The 21,105-nt window shown below is 39.5% G+C and overlaps 1 protein-coding gene across 17 annotated transcripts in view; it reads left to right on the forward strand.

Annotated features, from left to right (window-relative positions):
• The window catches only part of TCF4 (transcription factor 4), a 350,902-nt gene that overhangs the window by 292,524 nt on the left and 37,273 nt on the right, over nt 1-21,105 (forward strand). For all 17 annotated transcript variants that reach the window (XM_029921438.1, XM_029921450.1, XM_029921434.1 and 14 more), the window contains 3 exons: nt 6,803-6,908; nt 10,397-10,530; nt 15,934-16,066. In XM_029921438.1, the coding sequence (XP_029777298.1) occupies nt 6,803-6,908; nt 10,397-10,530; nt 15,934-16,066 (373 nt within the window). The remainder of the gene's footprint in view (nt 1-6,802; nt 6,909-10,396; nt 10,531-15,933; nt 16,067-21,105) is intronic.

The following is a 21,105-nucleotide window of genomic DNA, read 5'->3' on the forward strand; positions in this document are numbered from 1 at the left end:
AGTGGCCATAATGGATTAAGAATTAGGCGTGACAGATATTATCTCTAATGCTCACAGGAAGAATAACTTCATTTCACAAGGGAGAAAACTGAGATTCACTATACTGCCATCCAGCTCACAATTAATTGTGAGAGCTGGAATCTGAACCCAGTTAGTCTGACTCCAGAGCTGGGTAATTTCTACTATTCTGCCAAATCCTTCTCTTACTCTCTGATGACTCAAGTACATCTTCCCCTTGCTTTATAGATCAGTTAGCAATATACCTTTCACTTGGTCCCATGGCACAGTTACAGTGTCCATATCAACTCCTCTGAATGTGGAGGTTTCATTGCCATGCGGCTTTCTTTTCTCTTCCTGTGACCCTTGTCTTTCAAACAATATTGTAAGAGTTGAGAGTCCAGCCCAGTTGCCTGAGTAGTGAGCTGATCTACCTACAAGTACATTTCCCCATTAGATGCTGGGAGGCATCAAAACATAGGCCTGGGTTTGTGAACATCACACGCGGCACCCTACAAACTCTTGTCATTTGTGTGTTTCACTGCCTCGGTTTAGAATACTTATAAAATCTGCCAAGGTCTAAACGACTAAGTGAGCCCTGAGCAAGCCTAACCTGGGCATCTGAGGCATAATTCTGCTTTGTTATTTTTTACTCATTATGGAGCAGACAGCAGCTCTCCTTAAGGGCCTAAGTCTGTTAAATTCTATATTCAGGTGGTTCTTGCAGAATCATAAAGGGGTAGTAATGGTCGGAATTTAAAGGTGCACTGTACTGCCTAGTGGTTATTACTCATTCCCACTCAGTGACACACCTTCTGACACACGGTCTGTAGCCACTTCTCTTTATCCCCCGAAAATTTAGCTTTGCACTTCAGGAAGCAAGTAACATTAGTATGTATTGGTTTTACTATGAATGTGCCTTATCACGTTTTATTTTCTTAAAAGGTAATTATGAAACTCCCATAAGAATATTTCTATAAACTACAGTTAAAGAGTAGCTTTGTGTTGATAGTTTAAAATGTGTTTTGGGGGGCTCCTGGGTGGCTCAGTCGGTTAAACATCTGACTTTGGCTCAAGTCATGATCTCGCAGTTTGCGGGTTTGAGCCCCAAATCGGACTCTCTGCTGTCAGCAGGGAGCCAGCTTTGGATCCTCTGTCCCCTCCTCTCTCTGCCCTTTCCCCCCACCCTCACAAAAACAAACATATTTTTAAAAATTTAAAAATAAAATAAAATACCTTTCATTGCCTTTTAAGAGCAAGGAATTGTTTTGTTGTGGGGTTTTTTATGGAATGAATATAGACTGATGACCCACTCAACTCCTGCCTTTACCGTGATTAGTAATGTAGAAAAGGTGGCTTAAGGGACACCTGGGCGGCTTAGTCGGTTAAATGTCTGGCTTCGGCTCGGGTCATGATCTCACGGTTCACGGGTTCAAGCCCCGTGTCTGGCTCTGTGCTGACAGCTCAGAGCCTGGAGCCTGCTTTGGATTCTGTGTCTCCCTCGCTCTCTGCCCCTCCCTGCCTCACGCTCTGTCTCTCTCTGTCTCAAAAATAAATGAACACTTTTTAAAAACTTATAAAAATGAAATGAAAATTAAAAAAAATATTTTTAAAAAAAATGGTGGCCTAATGTTTCTGAGTCACATTTGTTCAGATAACACAATAGCAGCACTATTAACCCTATTGTCTTTATTTTTTTTTTTGCATGCTTAATATGTGCCAGGCATTTACTAGTTGTTTCCCACACAATTATCCTTTAATTCTCATGAGAAGTTTACATAGCAAGCTCTCTTGTTCCCATTTTACAGGTAGGAATCTGGAGACCAGAGAGGTTAACAGAACTGGGCCAAGTTTGCCTAACTAATGATTGGCGGAACTTGCCGTCAGACGCAGGCTGGTTTGGGCCAATACGTTAGATCTCTCTCCTGTACTTCAGTCCTGTGAAGTAGGAATGGTACTGTTGATAATAGCCACCCTGTATGACATTAGGAAAATAGGAAGTAACTTGTACAGAGCTGCTGGCACAAAAACAATAGCCACAAGATGCCCCAAACAAATGGTAATCATTGTTATATTTTAAATCTTCATAAGTGAAACTGATATACCAAGACAGATTAAGATGAGAACGTCAAGGGGAAACTATATTCATTCTGCTCCCTTCATTGTGCACATTTGCTTGGCTTTCTTTTCTTTTCTTTCTTCCTTCCTTCCTTCCTTTCTTTTTTTGATGAAGAACCATTGAAAAATTTAATTTCTAAGGAGCAGTAAAGAGAATTTCCATTTTCAAAACATGATTAAACTTTTCGATGGCTGAAAGCTAATAAATTTATAGCCTAACCACTGAGAAAGTTACAAAACAGACTGAAAAAATATAAAGAAGTCCAAATTTAACTTTCTTTTGTTTTCCTCTTTCTGAAATGGAAGATTTTATTTTATTTTATTTTTTAATTTATTGTCAAGTTGGCTAACATACAGAATGTACAGTGTGCTCTTGGTTTGGGGGGCAGATTCCCGTGATTCATCACTTGCATACAACACCCAGTGCTCATCCCAACAAGTGCCCTCCTCAGTCCCCATCACCCGGGGGAAGGGACGGGGGAAATAGCGTTTCAAACAGAGAGGGAGGCAAACCATAAGAGACTCTTGAATGTGGAGAACAAATTGAGGGTTGATTGGGGGCGTGGAGAGGATAATCAGTTTTCTTGTCTAATGGGCAGAGGTTCTGTTTTAAAAAAGATATTGTATAATTTTTTTGAGCAAAGGATAACCAGGAACATTGGGTGAAACAGCCAATATAATATAGTAATACTTCTCAAATTACAACAAAACCCAAATATAGAGCATGAAAATATTTTTTATTTTTATCAGTTCAGTGTTTAGTGTTATCTAGAGAGATTTGTTAAACTCAGAATTTCTGTATGCATGGTTTTGTTTTAAATCCAGAAATGTAAGAGAAAACATAATGGTGCTAAATTTGAACATAACTCTCCTTTGCCATTAGTTCCCCTTGAAGCTTTTATTCAACAAACAGTTCACTAAAAGAACTGCAGCCTATGGGCTTTGGCCACGTTTCCCCATTTCCAATTTTGCAACAAAACTTCACACTTCTTTGGTTACTCTTGTGGGAGGGACCAGAATGCCAAACGTCACCTTGATCTAAGCTACCTTATCAGAGAAAAACAAAGTGTAGATTTTTGTTTCCCTTTAGACTTTCCTCATGTTTCATAGATGGGTGTCATTTCAGTACACTGAACTGGAGTTTGGGATTTTTATTTCATTTTTCTTGGGCTGACTTTTCGGTGTTCATCACTAAAATAAGTCCGACTATTTGAAGGCATCTGGGACATTCGGCATTATTCTGTTCAATTAAAAAAAATTTTAGTTAACAAATCATCTTTCTAGTTACCCAAAGTTTATAATTAAAATCAATTGTATGTAAGCTTTTCTTATTGAATTTAGTGTCTCTATTAAATATATTATTGAAACCCATACTTTGAGGTCTTTTGGTTGAGGTATTGGCAAAATAGTTGACCGAAGTAAAGATAATGAAGCAGCTTCCTGGTCATCTTATTAAGATGAAAATATTAAGGATAAACTGAGTATGAACACTATGATCAGTCTGTTTTCATGAGTACCATCTCATACCTCTGCTGCTAGTTTTAGAGAAAGTAACCTAAAATAAAGAGCCACTGATCGTTGTGCATGTAGGGCAAGTTGCAGACCTTGAGCGGCTGTTTTGAACATTCCATTTTCGAATTTCTTATCATTAAGATGGAGGAGGGGAGCTGAACTAAATAGATTCTTTAATTCTTTTTACTTTTACTTTTTACTTTTAAAAACTCTTTTTACTGAGCTCCTGGTTGGCTCAGTCAGCAGAGCATGGGACTCTTGATCTTGGGGCTGTGAGCCCCATGTTGGGGGTAGAGGTTACTTAAAATAAAATCTTTGAAGTGGGAAAGATGCCTTTTTACCATAAGAATTGGTCCATTTCTTGTTAATAAGATTTTCATCTTAGCTGAAGAGTCTTGGGGTGCCTGGGTGGCTCAGTGGAATAAGCACCTGACTCGTGATTTTGGCCCAGGTCATGATCTCACAGTTCGTGAGTTCAAGACCTGCATCAGGCTCCATGCTAACAGTGTAGAGCCGGTTTGGGATTCTCTCTCCCTCTCTGTCCGCCCCTTCTCCACTCACTCTCTCTGTCTCTCTCTCAAAAAGAAATAAACTTTAAAAAAAAGTAGAGTCTTTATTGATTGCAGCACCAGAAAGATAGAAATTATATAGTATAATATATATCAAACTTTTTTTAACCCCATAGATACTGTGTATGCAGGCAATGCTTAAGAATTTGAGATAAGTGATCTTATTCTTAGATATTTGAGCTTGATCATAATTCATAGTCCAAGTAGCCTCCTTGTACATGAGCAGAATTACCAAAGAGATGTCCTTATCTCCCAGAAGAAATATAGACTAATTCTGCCCAAATCGGGAAAAAGGTGACACTTCGTAGGTGCCATCACATGGTGTTGACATAACAGTATACATGTTTAAAGTTAATGGAGCGGAATATAATTACAATTAAACTGGGATGTTTGGGTGGCTCACTTGGTTAAGCATCCGACTTCGGCTCAGGTCATGATCTCATGGTTTGTGGGTTCAAGCCCCGCATCAGGTTCTGTGCTGACAACTCAGAGCCTGGAGCTTGTTTCAGATTCTGACTCTGCCCCTTCGCAACTCGTGCTCTATCTCCCTCTGTGTCAAAAATAAATAAACTATAAACAAAAAAAAAATTTTTTTAATTAAACTACATATAATCGTAGAAGAACTTCAATTGTTTTAAAATACAAAATGATTTAATATAGCGGGGGTCAGAGTTTATTTTCAGTTTTATAGTACATATATTGACTTCCGAAACTTGGGGGTAATACATAGTGCACTTAGCTTGTGGTAAGACCAACTGGCCAGACAGCTGCCAGGCTAACAGCCTGGGCTGTAGGTAATATCATAGTAGGTATAGCAGTTGTATTGTGCTCATTTTGTCTTTGGGATGAGATGATCTGATTTTCAGTTTCCCCTTTCTCTAGATGGTAAGGTTTCTTTCATCTCTTTATCCTATTCTCAAGACTTCCTCTGAATACATTCAGTAGTATTTCCCAACTGGTTTATGAGTTGTATAGTTTTCAAGAAAATGCTGGGGTTTGCTTGACAGAACTATAGGGTACTGATTTGTTTGGGGGTTCCCGGGTTGAGGTTTATGCTTTGTCTCTTAAAGATAATTGAAAAGATTTCTTCCTTATTGTAAACCCTGTGGAAATAGAAGCAAATAGACATTTATATATTTAAAATGTGAGGAGAATTAAAAAATAAAGTGAAATATAGCCCATGTAATATGGGCTGATATCCTTCCACGTCTTAGGGGAAATCCTTGTTTTCTAAAGTGTGCCTGGGTTTTTTTTTCTGGTTTGTTTTTGTTTTGTTCCATCTCCAGGACCTCCCAATTTTCAAGGGCACTGTGGGGCATATGTAGCATTTATTTGATATGTGTATGTGCATGCATATTTTCCCACATCTGTCTCTGTGGACCTATCCTTTGTGAAATCCTAAACCTTGTATTAATGCTTAGTTTGTGATTCATGATGTTCTGAGAGCAATTATATAATTTTTCTTAGGGTGTTTATTCGATGTGCCCTGTAAAAAAATGGGAGTATTTTTTGGTAACTCTGCAGTGGCCGTTTTATTGGTGAATTTCTCTTTCTTTTACTGTGACCTGTGAATATCACTGTAGGCTCACTGCCAATTTTGTGAGCCGCTGCCTGCTTCAAAATGGAGGCAGGAAGGTATCCATTTTCATCAAGAGGATGACAGTGTTTCGGTCTCTCCGACCATCTGGAGAGAGGAACTTCTGGAGCAAAAGAAAATAGGGATTTAAAAAAAATTATATTTAGCAGAAAAGGCAAGGGGGGAACCAATTAAAGTTAAACTATACCTTATGAATGTATGCTTTTCCACTACCCTCTCTTTTTTAAAGAAAACATAAACAAGAAAATACACAGGCTATTTTTATAAAGGACTGGTTCTCTGAGTCTCATGAGTATTAGTAAACGAATGTTCAGTAAATTAGGATTTTGGCACACTTTTTTTTTTAAGTTTACTGCACGCACAAATATAATAAGAACTGTAAAGGAGTGCCCCCCCCTTCCTGTGTATATGCTGATTGTTGGTGGTCTATGTAGATCTGGGCTTTTAATGGGTTTTTTTTTTTAGCAGCTCTACAAAAAGCTGACACTATGGGAATTTAATATTCCAAGATGTATTTGTCACTTTCTGTGGTCTGGATAGTATATTCATTTTCTGGGTCTCTGTCTCTTTCTCTCAGAAGTAAAAATTTTAATTGAAAGTTCAAGTAAAAGGGAGAGACTTGACATGTGCCTTCTCTTGTCGCCTTTCATGTGCTCAGAGGCATCTATGTTTCAAAACAAAACAAAAAAATGGTTGCTTGGACAGGACAGCCCTGTGGGTATTATATAATATATTTAATAAGACATAGTTCGTGGTATTCTTGCCTACGACTGGAAAATATGCCCCCCTCCCCATTTTCCAGGCACATAGATATACTCAGCATTTATTGGTGGTGGTGGTGGTGGTTGTCTTCTGTATTCTGAAAAGGGTAGCGTTCTAGGGTTTGATCAGATTTGGAATGGACACGATAGAAATTTAGCATTTTTGCACCTGCTTCCTCTTAAGTAATGGACTTTGAGGTTCTCGGGTCAATGCAGCAAGGAAAACTAAATTGTCTCTCCTTCCTCAGGTCTATGCTCCGTCAGCAAGCACTGCCGACTACAATAGGGACTCACCAGGCTACCCTTCCTCGAAACCAGCAGCCAGCACTTTCCCTAGCTCCTTCTTCATGCAGGGTAAGATGCTGCCTCTTCTATGGGGAAATCCACTGGGCAAAGTCTCCCCAGGTCTTTGCAGGTCATGCAGAACTGATCCTCGAGAAAATGGAATCCTAGGCAAGCAGGGAATATTGAAGGTCATGCTCTTCTTAGGAATTGAGTTCATTAAAAATTAATCAATTAATTAAAACTTTACAGAGACCTTTTTTTTTTTTTTTTTTTTTTTTTACTAAAGCCCCTAGAGCAATGATGAGTTAAGACTAAACTGGTTGGCTTCACTCAGAACTGACGCTTTTGGGGGGGAGATGGTCTTCATGACAGATCATTTCAGCTTCTTCGCTCCCCAAGAAGAACGTGTGTGTATTTTAGAAGTGTTTTGGTTCAGTGTGTATTTTGAGCATCCTGGATGTAGCCAACTGGGAACAAATTGTCCTTATGTATAACTTCATATAAAAATTTCAGCCACTTATTAATTTATAGGTAAGAACAAGTGTCCCATTTAAGGTGAAGCAAACCTATCCACAGACTGGAGTATGATTTCATTACACAGTAAAAGCTCCATCCCAACATGCTGACTGATTTTGGGGAAAAGACCCAGCTTTTTTCTCAGACAATTTTTATAAAATTACAGCCTCACAGTAGATAAAGTATATTTACTCTTTGCAGTTGTGCAGTGTATTGAATTAACTGTACATGGATGTGTCCTCTGAGCTCATGGCCTTGCCACTGCTTCTTGGAAAAGACTGAGGTAGTTAGAGTGACAGCAGCTGCCTGTAAGAATAGACTGTCCAGAAATGCACCTGAGGCTTTGTCCGCAATAAGCCTGTGACACTTATTGCCACAATGTGGTGGTCTTGTTGCCAGGTTAATACTCTGAAATTTAGACATGGAGTTTGCCAAGAACTCTTGTACCTTATGCAGAACTTAGCCCTTTCTGCCTGGGTGTGCAAACCTGCTTTGAGTGTGCCTTGGCAAAGTGCCGTGGGATTTCTCTTCCGTGCTGCTCTAGGAAGGGCCATGTCATGGGCAGGGGTGCGCCCTTGGAGCAGCAAACGCTGGGGGGACAGCTAAGTGTCTCACTTAGCTTGCACTGGACACACTCAAAATCATTCTGATGGAAAGGGGGTTATTTTCTCGCCCTTCAGGGTATTAGTTTTTTTTAGGTTGTTAGTTCACATGTGAAATTCCATGGAAAATCTATGAAATTGAATTGAACAGGTCTCTCAGGATCGGAGAGAATTTGTTCCACGCATAATAGAGCTCATGTTCATAAGGGCCCTTTATCTTTGTGACCTGTCCTAGGTGTAACTCACCAGGGGACACAGCGGGATAGGTCACTTCAGTGTGTCCTCTGCCTTGACAAAAGCCTTATCCCCATTTGCTGTAAACAGCAGCCACTTAGGCATCAGCTCCCTCTTTTGTGACCAGTCGGAGAAACTATACCACTTGTGCCTATAGAGATTGTCAATCCAAGGAATCACCCCTGAAAGCAGTTTTTCACCGAGCGAATTGTCAGGAGAGATTTCTTCTCTCTGCCTTCAGGAAGGTGCCTGCATAGACTGCACACGGTAGATTGAACAGCAGTCTCTTCTGATAGCAGACCATGCAAAATATGGGGAACAAACTTGCTTTTCTGCATATGAATGCCAAAAAAAGCAAAAAAAATTAAGTTGACATTTATGATGAGCACAATTAATTTGCACACATCTAATTCTATTCTTTCCAAACAACATTATGCCAGATCATGAGATGTGATAAATATTAATTTACTGTGAAAAGCATAATTTATGTAAAGTATGTATTTTTGTAAGACTGCATTGAGTAGAGTGTTGTGTGTTAACAAATCCTAAATGTATTTCCTTATACTGCATCATGCTGTCAGAATGTTTCAGGAGGGGCTCATTCAGTGATACACATTCTCAATTTATTTGTCATTGATGCCATCTATTTGAAATGTAGGGCCTTAACTTTGTATTTGAATTTAAGGTGACATCTAAACTTCCATGCCTGAAGGCTGAACCTTAGGTACATGAATAATAACTTTTTGAAAGCCCTATGTTTTCACATTATGATCACCGAAACAGTATCCCATCCGCTTCCTGCAGTGAGGGGGGGACTGGTGCCTGGAGGAATCAGGTCTTAAAGAGACAGTGCAGGTGAAAGATACTCAGAGACTGTCAGGAGCATATTTCCAACTCACTACTGTGTGACCTCTCAGTTTTCACTTGAATTTCCACCCTCTAATTAACACCCTTAAGTTGTCAAAATCACAGACATGATTTTTTTTTTTTTAAAGAAATCTGCTGGTCATTCCTCCTTGTTTTGAAACTGTTCCAGTTTTGGGAATTCTAGTTTCTGCATTTGAAATCTCAGTGAAAAAGACTTTTGTGGGGTGTGGTGACAAATTTAACCAGCATATTGCTTAAATTTTCAAAAGATTTGTACTAGATAACACATAGATCTGTTAAAATAATCATATTTTCAAGGAGGCAATATTTGCTGTGCTGTGACCTAGCTAATGGTCTGGTATGCAGCTGGTGTTCAATAATTGCAGTTAAACTGTTAGAAGAAGGGAAACTTTGAATTCAACAACAACATAGATTTTTCTCTCCCCTCTCACGGACCACCTTCATCTGAGAAACACAGCCAAACATAGTGATGTCTAATAGTAACCTCTAGGCCAATAGACCCAGAAAAGAAAAAGAATCGATAAAAATGTTTTTAATACAGTGTTAACAAAAAATTAACTTAATATAGGACGGTATTTCATATAATGACCATATGCTTTTAAACCTCTTTTTAACGTATAGTTTTATAAAATCCAGAACCTCTCAAAATTGTCTGTAGCAGAGTATTTAACTTATGATAGGTGTGTACCCTTTCCGTGGCTGCCGAGGCTCAAGGTAGCTATAGAGCTATGTACCAAAAAAGAAAAGCTAAAAAAGAAAATTCAGAACTATATATCTGAGACTCCTGTTCCCATAATACAATTTCAACTTTAATTCTATCTATGTTAAGAAAAAGAGATCTGATCTCTTAAATCTGAGATGTTCTTTTTCATCATTACTTATTTCTTCATATGCTTTTAAAACTTGTGAACTTACCAACTCTGTGACATGTCAAGAATTTTATTTTCACCATGAAATTTAGGCACAATTTAACGTTTAGTTTTGGTAGAAAAAGAGGTCAGGGGACTTGTAAGAAATTGTTTCTTTAGTATTGTTTACCTTGCAGAGTTGGTATAATTCTACATAGAACTGTGTTGTGTTGTTCTCTTATAGCTGCATTTTTACTAAGAACACTGCCTATGGTAAATATTTACATTTTTTTGGCGATATAGAGCCACTTGGGAAAAAATGAGGATGACTGTCTTCTGATGTAATCAGTGAAACAGCACAAAGACGGATACAGACCAAGCAGCCATTTTCAAGTCTCTGAAAAAACCCTGTTCTGTGAGGCAAGGCTGAATGCCTCAGAAAAGTCATGGTGTTCTTTGTCCTTTACAGATGGCCATCACAGCAGTGACCCTTGGAGCTCCTCCAGTGGGATGAATCAGCCTGGCTACGGAGGAATGTTGGGCAATTCTTCTCATATTCCACAGTCTAGCAGCTACTGTAGCCTGCATCCACACGAACGTTTGGTAAGGGCACATTCACATGGTTCTGGACACAGCACAGCGAGTTTCTGCAATCTCATCCTCTGTCTTTCCGTGCGCGCGCACAAGGACTCTGTAAATGCACGTTAAAGTGGTACACACCCATCGTTCTTATGTCATTTCTGTGACCAAAAGCATACCTGAATCACAATACCTTTGTGAGCCCTTTCTGGATTCTCTTTGCCACTGTTCTTCCGTTTATTGTGTCTTATTCTGTGCTTTCTTAAGGACAGTGTTGGGCTCCTTGGGCACATAAAGATACACTGTATTTGAGTTGCAGAATTCCAGCCATGGTGGATCCTTGTTTATTTGCTGTCTGTAGTTTTGAACAATATACTGCAAGGAGTAGAGTGACAGTCAGTAGACTGAGAGCAGGTGTGCTGTATCTCCCATGGGTTTTTCCACTGCCTCTGCCGGCTTCTGTCCCCGATGACAGCTTTGACCCTTGGTGCCACACCCAGAGGAGAGAGTTCCTATTTCCCATCCAGTCCACTAGAAACAGCAACCATGGGGGTTCCGTCTAGATGGGATTCCCAATGCTCAGTAGCTTAGCTGTACCTCCATCCTCCCCAACCTCCCCCTGATACTCCCTTGCCTGACTCAGTTGAAAAGTGCTGAGCTATAGAATGTTACCTCGTTTTCATTACTGGAGCGGCCACTCCACCCATTGCCTACACTTGCCCATCCTAATGTGGCCCTTGATCTTGACGGAAGCAGCAGTTCATCTGGTCATCTGATCTTTTCTAGCCTCAAAAACTCCCACAGCCCAGAATCCACTCCTGAACTTAAGTCTCTTCATTATATGGAGGAAAGACTGCTTCTAGATCATGAGTTAAGTTTGAGATGCAGGTGAGGTGGCACTGACCTCTGGTGCACTACTACAGCTTTAAAAATGTACTAAGCTATAATCCTACAAATGCAGAAGGGGTGTGGCCTACCCAGTGATCCTTCGTGGTGCCTGCGTCACTGCTCTTCATCTTGAAGTTGCCCCTTTTTCTTCTCCTAACACCAGATTCATGTGTCTTTCTCTGTTCTGCTATAAGAAATAGTACTTTTGGGATTTCTGTGGTCTTTCTTCTCTTTTGCTCAACCACTAGAGAGATAGAAAAGGTGACTTCTATACCATTCTGACAACATAAAAACATTCCAGAAGTTACAGTTTCTGATATCCTTGATATCCTCTGTCCAGTGATAGAGAGGCTATGGTCAGTTAGCCTGTCTGTTAATGAGAGGCAAATGATGGAGATGATTTATATCATCTGCCAAGTTTTATCATCTATAAATCAAACTATCTCAACTTTGAGCACATCTTCAGTAAATAGCAGCTAATTTGCATGTTTCATCTTCTCTCACCTCCTTTCAGGTATTAGAATAAACACTTAGAGAATATCAACTATTATTGTACTAGAATTTCTTTTTGGCCAACATCTTTATTTCCCATCATCATTTTCCACTTCCCTAAAGAACTCATGATCAAACCTTCGTGTGTCCTATGAGCAAGCAACATTTTTATTACAAACAAAGAGTGAGCAGTGTACTAACATAACATGGAATGTCAGTCCTTCTAAGAGTCGTTCATTTGACATTTATTTTTGTCCATCCTTTCTTTCTGTCTTTCTTTCTTTCCTCTTTCCCTGTCGTGCTGTAGAATTTTGATGTAGATGGTTTGAGATTATCCCAAATTCACTGCATAGGCAAAGGTATCCTTAAAATATGCTCAAATGCATAAGAAGTGTAATTTTCAAAAGGAAACCAACTACATTCCCTTTAGAAAAAAAATTTGCTGAAAACCTTAAAAACTAAAACAATATTGTCAACCAGGAAGAAAGATTATTTTCAAGCAATAGACCAACAGGTTGTATCAGATGCTGTCTTTGTAATGTCATTTATCTGTCATAGAACCTGGGGTTTTCATTCTTAAACATGATTATTTAGCAGATCTTTGAGATTAAGGGTTTGTTTTTAAAAATGGTAAATGAATTAGGTCTCTGGTAATGTATCCTAATGAATTCTCTCACTGGTAAGGAAACTGTTGGATTGTTACATCTAGTAATCATTGTAATTTCAGTATTCAGCCATTTGAAAATCTCTCATTGAAATGCCTTTCAGAAATCTGACACTGATTAAGAAAAATGTGCGTATGCAATAGGCACGTAGTGTCTTTTCACTTGAAAATAATGGTAATTCCTCCCAATTTTTGCCTGTAGATTTTGGCCAGTCTCATACAGAACAAAAAGAATAGCATGGAAAAAAGAAGTGATTTGGGGGCATTATTGGGCCAAACCAGTATTGTCTGTAAAGGTATAACATTTTAGAAATGTTACTGCCTTCATCACTTTATACCATGTTGTATTAGGATGTGTAGAGCCTAAAATCCACACATTTCAGTAGCAACTGTCAAGTCACCAAGTTTGATTCTTGAAATCTTTACGGTTTCAGCCTCTACAACACGATCTCACAGCTAATCACTACTGTGTCACAAATGTACATACAGAAAGAATCACTCAGAAGAATGGAGTTTGTGGTTAAGCTTTGGAATGGGTTGTTGCAGACGATTTAAGTTTGTAATGTCTTGGCAGAGTTCTGTTTAGAAATAGGATAGAGTCCTCTGTCTGGCATGGTTTAGGCATGGTCTTTGCATCACAGAGTGAAATAGTCCCAGGAGTCTGGAATTTTATTATAAAGGAAAAGTTCTTTTATTTTTTGTAACATAAACCCTTATCCCAGTGATTCTCAAGTAGGTGTGATTTGACCCCCTCAGGGAATGTTTGGAAACGTCTGAAGATGTTTGTGGATGTTACAGCTGGGGAGTAGGAGATATGGGAATCTAGCACATAGAGGCATGGATGCCGGTACACATACTACAGTGCATAGGATTACCTCCCACAACAAAGATTAATCTGGCACAAAAGCTTAATGGTGCCGGCATGGTGAAACCTTGCCTTAGCCCAAAGCATGATTTTATTCTTTGTATGTGCCACCAATTATTTTCTAATCTTTGAATTATCAACCCATAAGTTGCTAAAAACATCACTAATAGAAACATATTCAGTACTTTGTCAGAAGGCTCCAAATATGCTATAATTGGGTATCATAAGTAAAAATAATTGAACAGTGGGCATGTAAAGTGTAGCTCTTTTTCAGTCTCCCCTTTCCATGCATAGCAAGTAGGGCACACGGTATCAATAGCTGGAGTAAGAGAGGGTGAGGGGACCTGTCATCGATGGTCCCTAAATACTCTGCGTGGATTGCATTGGTTTTCCCATAAAGACCTACGGGATGGGACGTTTTCTGTCATTCTCTAAACTCAGGATTAACCCTCTGTCAAATCTTGAATTACTGCCTATTTTACACCAGGTGAAAAGTGTCTAGAGATTTTCCCTGATGTGATAATCTTCTTCCTGTTTCACCCTGTGATTATATACTCATTTAAATATTTTTCAAAATTCTTTTCCTCTGTTTTGATTTTTGCATATCTGAGACTGATTGTAAGGTTTCTGTATTCTTCATAAATTCAGCAGAGAATAGCACTGTGTACAAAGGAAGGCAAACCATCTCTTTCAATTTCCTCCTTCTGTGTTCAGTTTCTTTTTCTCTACTTTATTATAGTTTTTAGCTCTTGAGCAGAGATAATTGTTGTAAGTTTGTGTTCTGTGACTCATCCAGTCTTTGGGTTAGGTGGACTATGGATTGGGCCCATTCTTTGTTATTCAGAGAAAATTTCATGGACAACTTGGGGTATTTTGTAAGGAGCAAGTAGAAATGAGCTTAACAGGTGGCCTAAGGAATTTTGGGGTCAAACAAAGAGACCAATGAAATTAAAAAGTTTGAAAGATTTTCCTGGGTACTTGGAAAGGTAAGGGTATCATCTCCCCTTTTTCACTGAAGTTGACCTTTCAGTTGGACTATTTTATGTAGAGGTAATATGTATGTAGAGATAATATTTTCAAAGGCATCCACCATGTCATTGGCAGATCTAACATAGGTTCATTTTATAGACTGTTTAGATCTCTCTTAGGTGAGTAGTATTTCAGTTCATTATTTATTAAATGCCAACCAGTAACCACTTGTTCATTGAGTATATAGAATAATTATGTGCTCAGCACTCAGCCATGAGCTATGGGATGCTCCGGTATAAGCTCTATTTCCTCTTAAGAAGTTAACAGTATTGGTGGGAATGCACTTGAGAGAAAGCAGTGAAAGGTAGCACATAACTAAGTGCTGAATGGCACAGCACAGAACATTGAGTGCATTAGGGATTCAGAAAAAAAAGATTGGGCAAGAGTTGGAAGTTAGAAGGAATGCTAAAGGGAGAGATAGAACCCAAGATGAGCCTCACAGAATTAATACAGAAATACCAAGACACCAGGGTTTTACTCCTATGTATAAATGCCTGGGCTTTAAGCACCCCTGACTTTTAGCATCATGTTCAATCTTTAATTTTAATACAGTCTCCACTAATGATGTAATAAAGATCCATAGCTGATTAATATATTACATATAAGAAATAAATGTATCTTAGCCAAAATAGATTTCCTTTACAGGTCTGTAACATATTCAGATGCCCGTGAGAGTGACTTTCTGTGATGCCCCAAGAAAAGCAGCTTATTTTGACAATCAGGATAATAATTGAACTCAAAACCAAACTTAAACCAAATGATTCTGTAAAGATGTTCCTTTTTCATAGTCACCCATATGGTAGATTGCTAATGGGGAGGACATATAAAGAAAGAACTCAAATCAAATCAGTCCTTCTCAGCTTGTTTCATTCCAGTTTAATTCAATAGAGTCATTGATATTTTTTTCCATACTGACATTTATAAAGATACTTAATCATTGGTACTTTTCAAATTTTTCATTTGCTATTTTGTTCTTGCTAGAATTCAGAAAGGTGATCCAGTTTTGCAGGAGGAGGATTTGAGACTGGCTGTTTTTGCCATTTAATGTCCAGAAGTTCAGGATGGAGTGTGATGTCAACCCCGTGGGTCATGATATTGTTTTAGTCATTGTACCATGGAATCTTTCTTACTTGATCACCAGTTTGTACAAAACAATTAAGAGTAGAAATGGTCTTTTACATGGCTGAAACCTCAAAGATAGTTTTAAGCAGTAATTTTTAGATGCAGGGAGGCTGTGACCATTTCTCACTGTCCTGTATTGCCATTGTAGTCCCCCACAGTTGATGCAGACCCAAGCAACTGTGTGTCTTTGCATTTTATTCTTTGAAAAATGAAAGCTGTCAGAGGTAAGCAAGATATACACTTGGATATTTTGAAATTCTAAGAGCTGTCTCCTGAAAATGAAGAGTTCTGAAAGAGGTATTAGAAACCTAACCCACTAGGTATTTTATGGTTGAATATGGCCTCTTTTTTCTGCTTCCTGCTACAGAGCTATCCATCACACTCCTCAGCAGACATCAATTCCAGTCTTCCTCCGATGTCCACTTTCCATCGCAGTGGCACAAACCATTACAGCACCTCTTCCTGTACGCCTCCTGCCAACGGGACAGACAGTATAATGGGTGAGTCATGGAAATGTCGATTCTGACGCCGACAGTCAGTGTCGCGGCCTGATGATATAGGCCCTCTTTTTTCTCCTCATCATTGAACGGCCATCAGGCAATGAATATCTGTCACGTAACTGAATGAAAATACATGAACCAAACAGAAATAGGCATTGGCGTGGCCGTAATCACTTTTTTTTTGTCATAAGAAACTGAAATCAGGCTACTTTGTTCATTGTGAGCTAGTAGATTGAACAAGGGTTTAAATAGATCTAAACCACCTTGCTTCTCACACTTCCAAACAGTGAGCAAAATGAACATTCAAGACAAAGTGCCAAACTACTCTTAATAGTAGTTATTGACCACTTCCCAAGACCTACCACAGTCTTCTGAAGACTAGCTCCTATGAAATTCACAGGAGATTATTAATAAATAGATGGCTTCACCTCATGGAGAGTGTGGCATCTTGGAGTCTTTCAGAGGAAAAGGAACATTTCCTCGCTTACTGGAGAGAGACGCTGGACATCAGTGGGCCAGAAGGCATTTACGGCTTTCTCTCAAGCAAATTTACTAATGAGCCGAGGCCCAAGCAGAGCTCTGCTGCCAAATGTACTCAACCATCATCCCCTGGTTTTTCATGATGTCCATTGTGATTCTCTCCTTAGACGGGTGACTCCTCCACCAGTGTTGTCCCCTGGAGGGAGGAGCTAGGCAGGTGTCCAGCTGCCCCTGGAGGAAAGAGTCCTGGCTGGGGAGGTGGCAGGTACCCCTTTACTAATGCACCTTCAACAATTCCACTATCGTGAGGAGCAGCCCAGCCTGGTGTGCCAGGGTTTCATAAAACCTCAGACTTCACTGGTTGCTACTACTCTGGTACTAGCTCAGACTCACACCTTGCTTGGCCTCAAGATCCCTTCCACTAGGCCACTGATGAGAACATGAACTGTTCGTTTTAAAGAGAAGAATGTGTGGCAGAGTAATCCTGCCACTTATTCCCCTTAACTCTTTGCAGATTTTCATTTTCTTTAGGGAGTCCATAGGACTTGGGAAAGTGGTGTGAATCACTTATCTGGGAGCGTTTTTGATGAAAGGGAAGAGATGTGCTTTGAAATGTTGCAAATATAATTCTGCCTAAATAATACACTCCCTGCTTATTCAGTAATATATTTCACACTTGAGATGTACCACCTAGCAGCCCTTCACTATCATGTCTCACCAAGAAGCAAATTGACAAGAGTTTCCATTTTTGTAACTTTTCATAACAAAGCTTCTACAAATGTGTTGTATCAGTTTGACCTTGGAGAGCAATGGACAGAGGTCACATGGGGAAGTTGGGTTAGCTCTCAATGCAGTTTTGGCAGATTTGAAAAACAAGAAGAAAGAAAGAAGTGCAGAACTGAAAGAGTGAGGAAAGCATATTTCACTTCAGTGTGGTTTGACAAATGGAAAGCCCCTTTCTACAGTCATAAGGTCTAGTTATAAAGAAAGATGACCGGTCATTCATCCTCTTACACGGCAGATTTCCTGTGTACTTGTGGTTTGAGTAATTTTCTTTTTTAGGAAGGTATAAAGGTGGAGCAAAAGCTTGAGTTGAGGAAAACATACTCAGGCATTGTCTGAAAAAAAAGAATTTGTTGATTGATTTACAAAACAGTCTTTCTGGGAGAGAGGCACCACAACTCGGGAAGAAAGAGATGTTACAAGATGGAATAATCATTTTCCATGAGCTGTGGTCAGCATGGCCACAAGTCTCAGTGGGAATGAGATTTGCTTTACTTATGATGGCTGACTCATCATTAGCCTGTGGACGGAAAGGAATGTCTGCTCTCCTCTTCATCTTTTCTGGACAGCGTGGGGTGGTAGGTGACTGCTGCATCCTGACGGGCCCAACTCTATACCAAAGAGGGAGTGAACTTGGTACATAGACCCTATATAGAGCCCTGTTTAAGTGGAAGGGAGGTCCAGGCCATAATAAAGAGGTTTAATTTTAAAGGGAAAAGTATGGGATTTCCCAGTTAAGTTATTCTTAAAAAAAGACAGAAAAAGGTTTGTAAGAATAACTTTATTACCTAAATTATTCTGTAATTATGGGTGTACTTGTCAAAATCTATTAGCAGAATGTGAGAAAGCTTTATAATCTTTTCAGGAAATAAGTAGACATGGCAATTCAACTTTTTGGAGGAACAGACCTTTATTAACTTGCATAAATGCAGTTATTACTTAAGGATTATGTTAAGGGAGAACATTCTAGAATGTTCTTTCTTAAAATAATATGCCCTCTAATTTCTTACATTAAAATACAGAGGAAAATTTAAATATGGTAATAAGCCCTAGTATTGCATGCTGTCAAATGGCTCATGTTTCTTCACACTTTAATTTTCTTAGGCCTTGGATGGATTTTCAGAGTGTGGTAGAAGTCAGGGATGGCAGCATGTCTACATAACAAGAAGAGAAGATTTCTCTTCTGATGTTAGTGATACTTCCCTAACAAACAGTATGGATTAATAGGACACATCTGTAGACTTTTGAAAATATTTGGCATATACTCACTCACTCTGAAATGCAGGAAATAAAGAACTATTACGTTGCCTGTATCTCAAAGAACAAACAGAGCTAATTAAATAATTGGTAAATAGGGAACACATAGCCTGACACATGTTTGAGATTACACACATGATTCTGTAGAAAATGACTATAAGCAATACTAATGCCGTAAGAATGGGGGTCAAGCACTAACACATGGACATCACATTTTTCAAGTTTTCTTGGTAAAAAAGTGCAAGGCAAAGCAATCTTTTCATAAATGGCATTGATGTCTTAGGAAGCTGCGTTTTCAGTTTAGACCATTGCCCCACTTCTGAGATTCATGTTATGATGTGTCTTCCTGGAAGTCAGTGAATGTCCTGACCTGATCCTAGAACAACAAAATGCACGTGGTGTGAGATGTAAGCTCAGAACCCACAGAAGGGAGCCCCCTGGAGGCATCGCCCCTTTGCCCCTGGTTCTGTCCTCTGCATTTCAAAGATGAAAGATGCTCACCACGGTTTCAGATGGCTTGTGTTTGACTTGGTAGAGCAGTCACTGTTTCTTGTTTTGTTTTCTTTTGCCCTTTAATGCCCAGTATCATTTTTTGAGAAGTGCTTAAGAAAGACAAAATTTACCCAGATTATAATGACAGGATTTTTTTTTAATGACACATTCATCCATAGATTTTCGAGCAAATTGTAGGTTATTTTACTTGTGGCATATATTCTGCCACTTTCCTCTGCAGCCTCCCAGCAAACTCTAGAGATGACATTAGACATTTGCGAATTGGAAGCGTGTATTAGGCTCCCTAGAATTATATGTATATAATGCATGGGACACAGCATGACTCTTAGTAATTCAACTGGTATCGTCCCCAGTGAGAGAGAGGAGCTAAATCCAGGGTCTTCCAGAGTTAACCATCATCAGAGCCTTTTAACCTTGTTCCCGAAACTCTTTGGATGTAATGCTGCTGGGTGTATCCCCCAAGCCGTCCAGTCCAGCACCTCTGCACGCGAGCACGCACACAGAGGGTATGTAGTAAGCTATCAGATATCAGCCTCTAGAGGATAGAAATCTCTAAGCGCAGCAGCCTCATGTATTTTACTGTTTACATGTTTCTTTCTTATCTGCAATGTCCAATGTCCCTTCTTGATCAAAAGGCTTGAGAGTACTGCTCATTCTAACACACTCCCCTAGACTGCTCCAGGACGGTACTCCAGTTCCGCTCTGGGAGACGCCATGTGTATACATTCGCAGGGTGTGACCCCTGGTTGTTTGAGGCCACACACCCTCTCTTCCCCTCGGAGGGAATTGGGCATAAAACTAACATAATGGTTACAATAACTATTATTGTTTCATTAGTCTTTAACTGGCCTGCTTTCTAATGCATGGTACTTCCCATGTTCTTAAACCTCAAACCAAACAGTGTTGAAGGAACAGACTACCAAGATTGATTTAAGGCAACATATGCTAAAGATTACCCGGGAATATCTATCTGGTTCATGAAATTAATCTGGCTTACAACTTTCACTTCCAATGACATGTTTGTATGACATGATACATTTTAGTGTGTGGCTTTTCTAGTAGAAACATTATGTCCATTTCCCCTTGAGGACTTGGTTTCACAGTAATTTTATTATTAGAGTAGTCACATAATATTCACTCTGTCTTTTGCAAGAGTCTTGAGCCTTCAAATACAGTTGGGTGATGAACAGGCACAGAGCCTAAGAGTAACATGGATTTTATCCAGCAGTGACACGGCATCTTAGTTACAAAGACCACCAACGGAGAACAATAAACTAGTTTGATTTAAGTCTTCTCGTCCATTTCCTGCACATGGTCATGGGGCCCAATGCCTCCCCCTTGGATTCCTAGGAATCCCTTCTGCTAAAAATTAGGGTATTATAGCCTCTATTTGAGTCTTTATTCTGAAATCGTGTGTAGGAAGCGTGCTAGAAAGCTCCGTCTCTTGTCATCTTTACAGAGATGAGCTCATGGCATTGTATGCTGCTTCTAATAGTTTAAGAACACAAGGGTCATTTGGCCACAATTCAGAAAAACCTAAATTTTAAAGCAGTCATTATCTTTCAAATACCCTATGAATTCCACTTCTTATTCCTTCTGTATCTTCACGATGTTCCCGGCTTGAAGTTACGGGTGTGCAATAAAGGAATAACACATTTTTCCAAATTTTGGTTTTTCAGGGGCCAGTCCCCAGTCATCCTGGCGTTTCGATTAGGGTGTGTTCTAATAGGAATTGCCATTTCCATGAAGCTGAGGTTGAGACCGGGGATGGTCCGCCCGTGAAACCAAAGATTCCAGACCCTTCTTTCTGCTCCATCTTCCAGCCAGCAACAGCACCTGTGTTCCAGCCGTCTGAACAATGCTTCGCGGGGCTGGTGGCCTACAGAACTCCAGTTACTTTTAATAGCTGCCCATCTCCCATTCATATTTACCTTACCACTTTAGAGACTGATTTGGTTTTGTTTCTGTTTTTTTTTTTTTCCTTGTGCAAGAGAAGTTGATTAGAG

This window comes from Suricata suricatta, chromosome 14 (genome assembly GCF_006229205.1).
Source record: "Suricata suricatta isolate VVHF042 chromosome 14, meerkat_22Aug2017_6uvM2_HiC, whole genome shotgun sequence".
Classification (NCBI taxonomy): domain Eukaryota; kingdom Metazoa; phylum Chordata; class Mammalia; order Carnivora; family Herpestidae; genus Suricata; species Suricata suricatta.